The sequence below is a fragment of the Phasianus colchicus genome, chromosome 23, assembly GCF_987193195.1.
Source record: "Phasianus colchicus chromosome 23, bPhaCol1.hap1.1, whole genome shotgun sequence".
Lineage (NCBI taxonomy): Eukaryota > Metazoa > Chordata > Aves > Galliformes > Phasianidae > Phasianus > Phasianus colchicus.
The window spans coordinates 1,636,298-1,647,699 of NC_143458.1; the positions used below are offsets into that span (position 1 = coordinate 1,636,298).

General features: G+C 46.1%; 2 protein-coding genes across 7 annotated transcripts; one reads left to right on the forward strand and one right to left on the reverse strand.

The window, feature by feature from the left end:
- Positions 1 to 51: 51 nt before the first annotated feature.
- Positions 52 to 4,439, reverse strand: HOATZ (HOATZ cilia and flagella associated protein). Of its 6 annotated transcripts, XM_031599936.2 has the most exons (6): positions 4,206 to 4,430; positions 3,815 to 3,920; positions 2,219 to 2,586; positions 1,449 to 1,508; positions 1,034 to 1,086; positions 52 to 748 (listed from the first exon to the last, which is right to left on the reverse strand). In XM_031599936.2, the coding sequence occupies exons 3-6, from the start codon at positions 2,489 to 2,491 to the stop codon at positions 688 to 690; spliced, it is 447 nt and encodes a 148-aa protein (XP_031455796.1). In that variant the 5' UTR covers positions 2,492 to 2,586; positions 3,815 to 3,920; positions 4,206 to 4,430; the 3' UTR covers positions 52 to 687. The 6 variants fall into 6 exon arrangements, with proteins under 6 accessions (XP_031455796.1, XP_089979564.1, XP_089979562.1 ...); XM_090123438.1 differs by lacking the exon at positions 3,815 to 3,920 and having other exon boundaries at positions 52 to 745; positions 1,372 to 1,508; positions 4,206 to 4,436; XM_090123436.1 differs by lacking the exon at positions 3,815 to 3,920 and having other exon boundaries at positions 52 to 745; positions 4,206 to 4,434.
- A 1,151-nt stretch (positions 4,440 to 5,590) lies between these two features.
- Positions 5,591 to 11,178, forward strand: BTG4 (BTG anti-proliferation factor 4). The gene is made up of 6 exons (XM_031599933.2): positions 5,591 to 6,094; positions 6,222 to 7,509; positions 7,823 to 8,015; positions 8,272 to 8,409; positions 8,570 to 8,765; positions 8,926 to 11,178. Exons 3-6 carry the CDS (start codon positions 7,843 to 7,845, stop codon positions 9,094 to 9,096), a joined length of 678 nt encoding a protein of 225 aa, XP_031455793.2. The 5' UTR covers positions 5,591 to 6,094; positions 6,222 to 7,509; positions 7,823 to 7,842; the 3' UTR covers positions 9,097 to 11,178.
- The last annotated feature ends 224 nt before the right edge of the window (positions 11,179 to 11,402 follow it).

An 11,402-nucleotide genomic window follows, 5' to 3' on the forward strand; every position in this document is an offset into this window, starting at 1 on the left:
GAACAACACTTCAAAGCATGGCATATCCATAAAGATGACCCATTTTCACCATTACTATTATCATATGGAAATGCCTTTAATACAAGGAATAACTGAGCACCTGAACTGACACGGCCTGGGTTTAGGGCTGAACGTGAGCCTTTGACATGGTCTTAAAGCTCCACCAGTACATCAGGAGTTCTCAGAATAGCACCCAACACAAAGGAAATCATCTACGTCAGGATGTACGTCTGCTGAATCCATTGGAAAACATTTCTGTGCTGGCTCTGAAGGAAAGCAAGCATTGGAATACATCCACAAAGCAGCAGCATTATGTTTTCTGCAGTTACTGGTGGATGCACATTCTGCTGCTTGCATTTGGTCTCTTCCAATAGACGAACCCAGCTGGGAACAAAGTGCTGTAGGACACAAAGCAGTTCTGACATGGGAGCAAGAGAGAGGGCTTCCAAACCACCACCAGCACAACAGGGCACCACAGCTCAGTAAGTTTTCCAAACTAAGAGTTCATTTTAACTTCAGCAGAACGGGGAAATTTGGGCTAGGTTGAGAAGCTGCTGCAATCCCATCCCAGCTGCTGGCAGTCGTGCTGTGTCTCAATGTGAACAACAAGAAATGTGACCAAAGCAGGGATGTACACAGCCTGAAGTCCTGAGCAGAGCAGGTCGTCACCTCCAGAGTTGGGCTGAACTATGTGAGGGCCTTCACTGCTTCTTGGTCCTCACGCTCTGCTTCAAACGCCTTCTGCCTGCTGCAAAGAATAGAGATTGATGAAGCTGTGCATTGACTTCAGTGGTTCCTTCCAATTCAAACGATTCTACGACCTACTGATAAACAAACGGAGCACACATGAAGTGAAGAACAGAACAGCAGCAGCACTTCCCACCTTTCCACTTCTAAGTTTTGTCATGACAAGTGTTAATATAGGATAACACCGAGTTATTTTCACAACATTAAGAACAATTAGGATGGAACATCTCTTCTCCCAACACAGATCCTGACTATTTAGACAGGAGAGCTTTGGTGTTTTCATTACCTTACTTGGTTGCTTTTCATCTTTGGTTTATGTGGACGAGAAATCAGCTCTTTCTGAAAAGACAAAGAGCCTCTGATCATCATTAGTTCTTTCCACTTCTACCTGCTTCAATCAAATGTAATTCAGTTGTATTTGTTGGGATACACGGCCCTGCAGAAGGACAGAAGTTTAACCTTGTATGGGATAAAAAACCCTCACCCATCTGTGCTGTGTGAATCAGAGCTGAAGGAAACAACAGTGGGAGAAACCTCAGCCCTCAGAGCACAGCAAAGGGGCTGTGAGGATTCTTCCAGCAGATCCAACCAAACCTGGGAGCTGCACAGTAAGGATGCACACACCTGGAGGCACAGCTGGAGCAAAGGAACCAGGACATGACCAGAGGAACCTGGACGTGACCCAAAGCAATCAGACGTACCGCAATTCTTTCTTCTCTCTGTTTCCTCAGCAAAGCCAGTATTTCTTCTTTCTTCTTGGCCTGAAGAAGAGACGTTTACCAAAATGAGCTCAGAAAAAAAATGAGCTAAAAGCACACGATGCTCATGGTGTAAACCTGAAATTCTTCACTGAAGCTGAGAGCCAGCCTGAGCATGTTGAGCTTTCAAGAGTAAGGCAATGCCAGGGCTTCCTATTTTAAATGGGTTGCACTGATTTCTCAGATTTACGGTGTTAAGAACTTTGAAATTTCATTGCTGACAATGAAATGCTCTCCAAAGCCCATGAGAATGACTGATGTGCAGCTCAGCCTGGTGGAAGGGAAGCTGTAAATACAATGGCTATTTTGCCACATGCATCATCCAGCATAAATTTTCATTTTCTTACTGGATACCTGAAGCTCATAGCATGTCCTGTACCAAAAAATAACATGGTATCATTGCAGAGTCAGGCCATGTTATTACATACTTAATGCCAGTTGCCTTCGTTTCCACTGGTTGTGTGCATCTGTGATACATACGTGGGACATTAATACATGGGTTAGAGTAATGTGGCTTCAATAAAAGGCTCTATCCACAGATCACCTCAGTGACTTGGAAGCACACCCAACTGTTGTCTGCACAACTGTTAGCCAGCACCAGGCTGCTTCTGGAACTGCTCTTCATGTCGTTGCCAAAGTTCCAAAGCTCCACCAAAGGACGCACAAAGATCAGGGATGGCGATGAGAAAAGAGTTGGGCTGAGCAGCTCTTACCTGCTGACGGTATTTTTCTTTTGCTTCGGCTTTCTGCACGCTGTCAGCTGCTGATGGGGTCCATCTGTGGGCCAGGGTCTGCCCAGGGGATGAAGGTCCCTCATGAGACAGGTTGGTGGGACCCAGGGAGGACTCAAACAGCGGCGGCAGCACGGCTGTGCTCCAGAAGATGCGGGCGAACTCCACATCAGCTGGGCTCGATCCAGCAAAGATGAGGAGCCCATCAGGCTCTATGGGGCCACGTGGGGCTGTGCTCTGACGGCCCCTCTCCATCTGGCGGCCCCAATCCTGCCCCACAGCCTGAGGACGGCGCTGCCCGCTCTGCTGCCACGCTCCTGTCGCCCCGTGCTGGGGCACTGCTGTTCAGACTGGTGATAAAAACATTTGTTTTGATTAAAATGCTCATGGGGCTGAATGACGTACCTTTAACACGTGCAGGCGGACGCACAGTTTGGCAAACCCAAGGCTGAGATGAGCCCAGCCTACGTCTACAAATTTTGGGAAGAAGAAAAGATTTGCTTTGCTCAGAGGCGCTTGGGATGTCCTGTGGGCAAGATGAGTTGCTGTGTGCTCCCACTGGGTATCTCCCCAGCCTTTTTACCTGGCCGTGTGGTTAGTGATTGGTACTCGTGGCAATCAGCTAACTACACTGCCTAGTAACCAGGCTGATGGATGAACTCCTCCCTTCCTCTTCCTACTTTTGTGACATTTGGGTTTTTCTAAAAAAGAAAACAAACAACACCCCTCCCCCCAATATTACAGTAGGTTGTAACACTATTAAGTTTGTATTTTCCACCTTATTATAGTTAAGGAACGTTAAGCAAAGTGGGCATGGTCAAAACCACTCGTAGTGTTCACTGAGCTTCATATTTAATCAGTGCTTAAAACCCCCTTGGCTTACTGGCTTGTGAAGTCAGACATGAAAGCTGAATGCAAATGGTTTTCTTTGTAGCTGCCAGATCAACCAAAGGCAGAACAGAACAACAGAACACATTCTCAGCCCATTCCTGGTGCATCAACAATCGAGTCTACAAAAAGTCTTCATGCAACGGAGTGATTTCAGCATAGCAGACAGCATTCTTGTCCCAGGAACGTCCCAAAGGATTTTAGCACCAATTTAGCACAGAATCATAAAACATCCCAAGTTGGAAAGGACCCATAAGGTTCACTGAGCTCAGCTCCCAGCTCCACACAGGACCAACCAAAAATCACACCATACATCTAAGCAAATTTAATATTTCACTTGATATTGGCAACATATACCAATATATACCATATACCTGTCTGTTGGGCAGCTAACATTACTGGAAATAAGGATGCAAAGAAAGAAACATGAACCCTTTTTGCGCTAGGAATAAGGATGCAGTGAGGCTGTAATGCAAGGCTCCTGTGCCTTGTTTTGATGGCAGTGAATTTAGTGATTGTGGGGCACTGGGTACAATCAGCTAACTACACTGCCTACAAACCAAGCACTGCTCTCGTGAAGGTGCAGTGGAATTCAAACCTGGAAAAAGAAGAAAGCACTTCCAATAATATTAAAGTACTCCATGTGTTATTATAGCAACAGTTGGCAGTGTCAGAAAACGTTGGTCATACCACCCTTAGTGCTATTCCACTAAATCCAGAGCTCTCTTTTCCCCAGAGATTCAGGAACAGAGGCAGAGGTGGCTGTCAGCCCCCACGCTGCTCAAACACTGCAGTGCTACCAAAGAAATAGGAAAATCTGGTCAGTCAGAATAGGCAGAAGTAGTTATAATTAATTGTGCCTCGTGACTAATGTATGTGTATGCAACTAGTAATACCATCAAATTACTTCTTATAGATTTATCAGGCTGCTGCTAACTCAGCAATGAGACAGAGCCCGTGAGGTTACAGGAGAACTTTGCCTGCAAATTAAACCTTTTTTTTTTGCTAGCTTTCAACCATAACTGCCATATTCTTAAAATGCAGAAAAAAGGAATTCAGGACTTACCCTTAAGAAGCTTACCTTGTGAAAATCCTGCTAGGGGCTGAATTTGTAAGAAAATGCTCAAAAAGAATTAACAGGATGAGACAAAGGGCTCGCTGCTTCTTTCCTTTCTTTCAGCCCACCAGGCACCGCTTTCCCAGGCAGACGTGGGGATGGGCTGGACCCTACAGGGGCACTGCGTCCCCATCTCTCCCCATGGGATGGCTGTGCTGGAGTGGCCCCAGCCGGGTGTGGGTCAGCCCTTTGTGTACATTCTGTCACCATGGGCACTCAGGGCTGGTGCCTGGAGGATGGACCCAGCTCTGAACCGACTGCACGGCTCCTGGGATGTGGAGCTTTGTTGCAGAAGAGGTTTCTATGGGCAAAGTCAATACGGAGCACAAGTTTCTGCCTTCTCTTGGGGACAGATGGCTGCGGGTTGGGCCAGGGCTGCAGGGGCTGTGATTCAGGTTTGATGCTCCATCTGGCGGTCCGGCACATCGCTCTGGGTGATACCTGCAGCCTCAGGCTGCTTTTAAGTCATAGAGGGGCTGAGGTGCCGTAGAAGGAGGCCTCAGGACAGACAGACCACAGCTCTGACACAGCAGATGGAGAGGCCTTTTCCCTCAGGGATTGTCATCTGGGATAACGAAACAACTCACGCTCCTTGATTTCACATCAAGTCGTGACTTCAGCTGCTTACCTGAAGGTGTCTGTAGCTGATCATCTACAAAAAGCAGGCGGTGCAGAAGGAAGGCTGCCACTGGCAAGCTGCACTCAGCTCTGCTGGTACTCGGTGTGGAAATTGCAAAAACTTCTGCAGAGCTGCTCTTGCCAGCAGCGTGCGAAGGGAAACTGTTTGCTCTAGGTTTGGCCTGCAGTTACTAGAGAAACTGCATCTGACTCTCTTCCCTTTGCACTTCATGCCTAGGCTTGCCTGGTGACCAGGAGACCCACAATTTAATCTAGCTAAGAATGCTGGTGCTGAGTTCAGGCCTGACCTGAATTCCACTTCAAGCCTTTGGACGGATTTCCATCAATTTCAGTGAGCTCTGAATGCTTCCAGAGTTGGAGGCTGTGGATGCCCCATCCCTGCAGGCATTCAAGGCCAGGCTGGATGTGGCTCTGGGCAGCCTGGGCTGCTGGTTGGGGACCTGCACACAGCAGGGGGTTGGAACTGGATGAGCTTTGTGCTCCATTGCAACCCAGGCCATTCTATGGTTCTATGATATGATTCCATGATCCCATGAATACCCAGGGATAATCATGCAGTGTTTTCTAGTGTTATTATTTCCTTCTTCCCAGTAATGATTAAAGAACCCAGCAGCCCCCCTTACCCAAAGCATCCACGTCTGCTCATTCATTTAACTCATCAATCAGAACTCCTGGCTGTTCACAGTGCTCTGCAGGACCGCTGGGATGCCAACAGACCCAGCTTGGACACAGCTGGGAATGGGTGGGAGCACAACTGGCTGAGTTGCTTTACAAATCTCACGTTGGGATGGAGGGCTCACATTTTCTCTTTGACACTTCCTTTATTCTCCAAGCAGGAGACCCAAGGCTGTGCTTTCATGCATTCAGTGACAACTGACAGCAGAAGGAGGGATTTTCGTTCAATGATTAAGCCTAATTAAAGGAGATAGTTCTACTCGTCAGTGAAATGGGAGCTCAGAAATGCCCACTGCCATTCTGGCTTCAGAAGTTCTGAATTCACAAAGGATTGTAAAAACACCAAGTTAAAGCATTCTCGTAGCCTTATTTCAATGGCAGCATTAATAATTAGAGCCAGCTGGACAGGTTGCCAAGAACTGCTTCATGTTTCTTTCTTTTTCTTTCCCTGTCTGATGCAGAAAGTTGGTACAGTCCTGGGTTTGGTCCCTTGACATGCAAGAAACAGCACTTAATGCATGACCAGTCTGGTTTCTCAGGTGAGGAGTTTGTTTACGGCCGGCTCATTAGCTGTGGGAACAATGAACCCAGCGCGGTGGAGGTGCTGCAGGCATTCAGGCCTCCCTGACCGTCCTTTGTGCCACCTGCCCCCTTCTTTTACCACAGAATTTCCCAACTCACAGGGCCTGCCTGAACAAGTTAGAGCTGGAGAAGGAGGAAGGCAGGAGACAGTCTGCAAACCCACTGATGGACGCGTTGCTCAGACCCCAGCCAGCCCTGCGAGCGCTCGAATTGCTTGGCTGCAACACCTACAGCCACATCCAGAACCTGTGTAAATGCTCAGCTCTTTTCACCTTAACTTGTCATTTTGTCTGAGTGGTTTCTGATGTCCAGCAGCTTATTGCCTACAACTTCAAACAACGAAGCATAGAATCATTGACTCAGCAAGGCTGGAAAAGACCTCCAAGATCATCCAGTCCAACCGTCTGCCTAATATTTCCCACTAAAGCAGCTCCCAGTGCCATATCTAAATGTTTCCTGAACACCTCCAGGTCAGTGAGCCCACCACCTCCCTGGGCAGCCCATTCCAGCACCTGACTGTTCTCTTGGGGAAGAAATATTTCCTAACATCCACCCTGAACCTCCCCCAGCACAACTTGAGGCCAGTAACGAAGCACTCGCACTCCAAGAGCTCTTTAAAAGAGTCATTCGCATCCGCCGTGAAACACCACACAACAAACAAACACAACTGCAGTCATCAGAAAACGTGAACATTAATAAATACAGAGTCATCCAATCTTTTGAATAGAATCACAGAATCACCAAGGCTGGAGAAGACCTCCAAGACCACCCATTCCCACCCCCACCTACCACCAATAGCTCTCCCTAACCTGCGTCCCTCAGCACAACACCTAAACGTTGCTTGAACACCTCCAGGGTTGGTGACTCCACCACCTCCCACCAAACACGAGGGTTTCATGGGGAAAGGAGCAGTGCTGCACAAATTCCACTAACGGCAGCAAAATGAGCTTGTGACAACTCATTAAATTTACTCACTTAAGCATTAAACTGGTGTTTAACTAACAGACTGATGGAGATGAAAACCCATTAAACGTACCTTAGCAGAGGAAGCTGATATTGGGGTAAAACCACCAGGGTGGATGTAGCCTGGAGCCCTGCATGTTGAACGACTAATGGAGCACAGCTGAATGCTGTTACAGCCCTCAGGGCCACCTGGATATAAAGCCTGAGCAAGATGTGGTGGTGCAATGGTGAGGGAAGGGTTGGGTGTTTTGGGGAGGAGGTTTCTTATGTTTTTCTTCTTTTTTTAAATAAAAAAAAAGTCAAGTGAAAGCTATATAGGTTTTTGTAGCATTAAATCTGTTTCTTTTGTGGCTGTCTGAAGTTGTACATTAAATATATCTCAGGTTTTCAACCACTTTGGTCTGAGAAGGTAACGTTTGTGGGCTTTTGGTGTGTGAAGTAGCTCTGCAGGTGCTGCTGGGTGTTGACTGCAATGCATAAATGCTGTTAAGGACTAAAACCTTTTAAGCTTTTACATTTTAACAAGTGCACTGTGAGTGCTTTCTAGAAGTCTGTTGAACTGGTGTGGTACCCTGAACTGAAGTATCCACTTACTTGGTAGTTTGGCTTATTTAAGTTTTATCTGATGGGTTTTAGCATCTCTCCTTGGAACTTGATAGCACCTTAATGCCATTAAATTGATCCTGTGTAGTGCCTCATCTCTCCTGGTGACTTTCCAACAGTTAAAGCACTTGGATTTAAAATGAAGGATGAAATTGCTGCTACGGTCTTCTTCATCACGAGGCTGATAAAAAGGGAAGACAAGCTGAGCAAGCACAAAATAGAGAGATTTGCAGCTAAGCTGACAACACTGCTGTTTGAAAAGTACAAGAATCACTGGTACTTGGACAATCCATCCCGAGGACAGGCCTTCAGGTGAGAGGCCCTTAAGAGAAGGGGAGAGAGCCTGGCTTCTTGAGTGCTGGACAGGTGGCCTCAAACTGATTTCTATAATCAGCTTCTGAAGATGGTGGAGTTGCTGGCTGACTTTCTGATAGCCTCTATAAATGGGAGTTTGCACCACCAGGCCAGCTGTGTTATAGATGAGGTGGACTTAATCCTATTTCTTGGAGCAGAACTGCAAAGTGGCGGTGAAATCTAATGTTCCACCTGCACTTGTGTTCTTACCTAGGTGTATAAGGATAAACAAACATCAGGCAAGAGATCCACTGCTGGAGCAAGCTTGTGTGGAGAGTAATGTGGACTTCAACAAGCTTGGTTTGCCGAAAGAGATGACGCTGTGGGTTGATCCATTTGAAGTGTGCTGCAGGTGAGTCGAACCTGTGACTGACATCACCGTCTGTCAGGTGTTCTGTGGGGACCCCATCCTCTCCAAGCCCATCAGTAGAGGCTGAGGCTGTGCTTGGTAGTGTCAGGTGAGTAGTACCTGCTGGTCCAGAGCTGTGTGGCACAAAGACAGTTGCTTCCAGGTATGGAGAGAAGAACCGGCCGTTCACAGTTGCTCACTTTGAAGGAGAGGAGAACCTGGAGCTTTCCCAGCAGATCAATTACGCTGTTGACAGAGCAGCACTCGACTGTCCTTCTGGCACCTCTTCGGATGAGGAGAGCTTCAACAGGGAACCAAAAGCCATCCCTACTGTCAGCAATCCTAACAGTGTCTACCAGGTAAATACGTGGGAATGGTTTGTCCCTTTTGGTGAAGGCCACCGTCTGTGTCCCGGAGGCTCCTTCACAAAGGTGTGATGGACTAACAGTTGTTGGCCAGGCTTATCTCCCTTTTCCTGCCCAAACACATTCTGATGTTATCTCATTTCTTGCTGCCTAGTTTGACTACTGCAAGACACCCTTACAGTCCTGGTCTCAGTATCTTCATAGGAAGATGCACACGAGTGGCTCATCCTATGCCCAGCACAGGGCTTACAAAGCCTTCAGGCCAGCTGTTGCTTTCCCAGGACCACGTGTTGATAGATACCACTGGATCAATACCAAGCGCTAGATCTGTGGCTGTCCCTGTTCCAAGAGCCTCCAACGCTGAGCTGTGCTGTGGGATGAAAGCTGGTGCTACAGAGCTTCATGAAAAGAGAATGAACTTACTGTCTGTTCCCTATCCTCTTACTCTGTACTATTGAAACTCTGAGGTTTTTAAATAACATTTTAATATTTTAACAATGTTAACAAGACTGAAAATTAACATGAGATGCTACTTGTAAGCTAAAAAGGAAATGCATATATATCAATAAATCTAATCATGTTTTCTTTTAAAAAGCTGTCCAATCCCCTCTTGGTGCCTGAAGGGAGTTTAAAAAAAGGTTTTGGTCAAAACATGACTCAAGGAAGATTGGCAATAAATAAATACACCCTTAGAGCTGAGGATACTGCTTCCTTCTGGCAGAGGTAGCAAGGGCAGCAGCGTTAGTTGCACTGGGAGCAAAATGTCTGCAGCTCACAATGGGTGAAGCTCTGCTCTGTGCAGCTGTGAAGGATGGTCCTGTGCCCCCATCTGGGTTTCTGACTCTGTCGATAGCTCACCTGTCAGAAGAAGCTAGCCCATGGACAGGAGAGGGATGGATAGATGGTGGTGTAGCTCTCTGCAGCTGTGAGCAGCACAGCAAACATCGCCTGCTCCATGGACGGAGCGTTTAACAAAGGATGTCTGTTCTGCAGCACTGTGTCCCCCAGGAAGCTTTTCCTATGCCACGTGAGTCACCTTAGCTGTCCTCTCACTCAGTCAGAACTTTGGAGAGATGGAGACTATGCTTTCAGTAAGTAAGGGCTCATTGGAATGCTTCTGGGCTTCTGAGCTGTGCTCTAGGATGCTTTATTTAACTCAGTCCTGGCAGCCACTCAACACAATGGCTTTGCTCTGCCTTTCCTACTGACTTGTCTCCTGGTCCAACGTTTCCTGCTCCTCAAACTTGGCCACGAGGGTAACAAGCCATGGTGGTAGCTTGTCTTGCTGCTTAATCTCTTTTAAATGCTCAACAAGCTTGTTGTCAAAATAGCTCTTGTAAATACATCTGACTGCTTACTGCAGTCATTTCTTCTTGCTGTAGTCCTCCTCTTGCTACCCAGTAAGCAGTGATGAAAATGACTAATGTGCAGTTCTGAAAGAGAGGCTTTGTAGAAGACAACCAGGAGCCATTTCAAGCATTGAGGGCTGCCTGTATGAAGTCAAACAATTAAAATAGTAAGTGTAGATTTCAGGTAGCTTCATAGTTGGTGTTTGATTAAAAAACAACACATTTGTATTAAGCCACAGTTACTCAAACTGGATCCTATCTTAACTTTCAAATAAAACATGGATGGTGATAACTAATAAGGTTGAGTTCTATATTCCTCTTCTCAAGTAAGGTAATGTCTGTCGTGCTTCACCACAACTTGTTGTATTTCTTCAGAAAAAAATCACATTGCAAGTCAAACTTGGTATTAATAGGATGTAGTAGATAGATTAAAAAAACCCAACAATTTCTCTCACACTATAGAGGCTTTCCTTTTTAAAAGACTTTGTTTTGAAGTCTTTTGTGCAAATGCTGTGATCTGTATGGCACTGAATAAAGGAGGAGATGCGAGATGGGAGGCTTCTTCATCACTGAGAGTCGCAGTATCAGCAGTAGTGTTTCCACCTAATCCATCTATTTTAATGTTTTTTCTCTCCTAGTGAGATCTAAGTGAACACCTCAGTGTAGGGTGAAGATAACAGAATGAGTGCATAATTTGTAAAGCAGTAATAACCCACCCACTTCTCAGTGTTGAATGCTTGATATTGAACGATGCAACAGCGTTAATGTGAGGATACTCAGTGGGTCATGACCTGATTTAAAGTTCTTGCTCTTTCATAGATTCTTGTATGGCGTCTGTTTCTTCCTACTTGTTATCTAAACCAGAGGCTGCAGGGGGCAGAAGAGGTGATGATCAGTGAATAAGAAAGGTTGTCTTTCACACTTTGGCTCCTGATTTTGCCTGATAAAGTGACAATACAATATTTTCATGTAAAGCCTGGGGACAAAAGCAGATGGCCAATTCAGAACCAATCCACCAAGTTGTCTTTTGAGGATCATTAAAACTTCTTGTCTTGGGCTATTTTTTCTTCTAATGCCTTTATTTGCTTTGCCAAATGGTCTTTCTCTAAAGTAGTTAATTCAAGGTAAAAGCAAATGTTTGGTTTTGCTGTTGAAAGATGGTGTTCATTCTCTATGGTATCTTTTCAGTTAATCCTCAAGTTCTGAAGGAAATGAATAAGTACAGATTTCCTCTTCTGAACTGAAGGCGTTGAGTGCTTAAAATCAGCCAATAGAAATGCTG

Coding starts and splice junctions, on each gene's coding strand:
- HOATZ (XM_031599935.2), bottom strand. CDS start 2,491: ATGGAGAGGGGCCGTCAGAGCACAGCCCCACGTGGCCCCATAGAGCCT. Junction 1,087..1,448: donor AGAGAGAAGAAAGAATTGCG/GTACGTCTGATT, acceptor TTGTCTTTTCAG/AAAGAGCTGATTTCTCGTCC. Junction 749..1,033: donor ATGAAAAGCAACCAAGTAAG/GTAATGAAAACA, acceptor TATTCTTTGCAG/CAGGCAGAAGGCGTTTGAAG.
- BTG4 (XM_031599933.2), top strand. CDS start 7,843: ATGAAGGATGAAATTGCTGCTACGGTCTTCTTCATCACGAGGCTGATA. Junction 8,016..8,271: donor TCCCGAGGACAGGCCTTCAG/GTGAGAGGCCCT, acceptor GTTCTTACCTAG/GTGTATAAGGATAAACAAAC. Junction 8,410..8,569: donor CCATTTGAAGTGTGCTGCAG/GTGAGTCGAACC, acceptor AGTTGCTTCCAG/GTATGGAGAGAAGAACCGGC.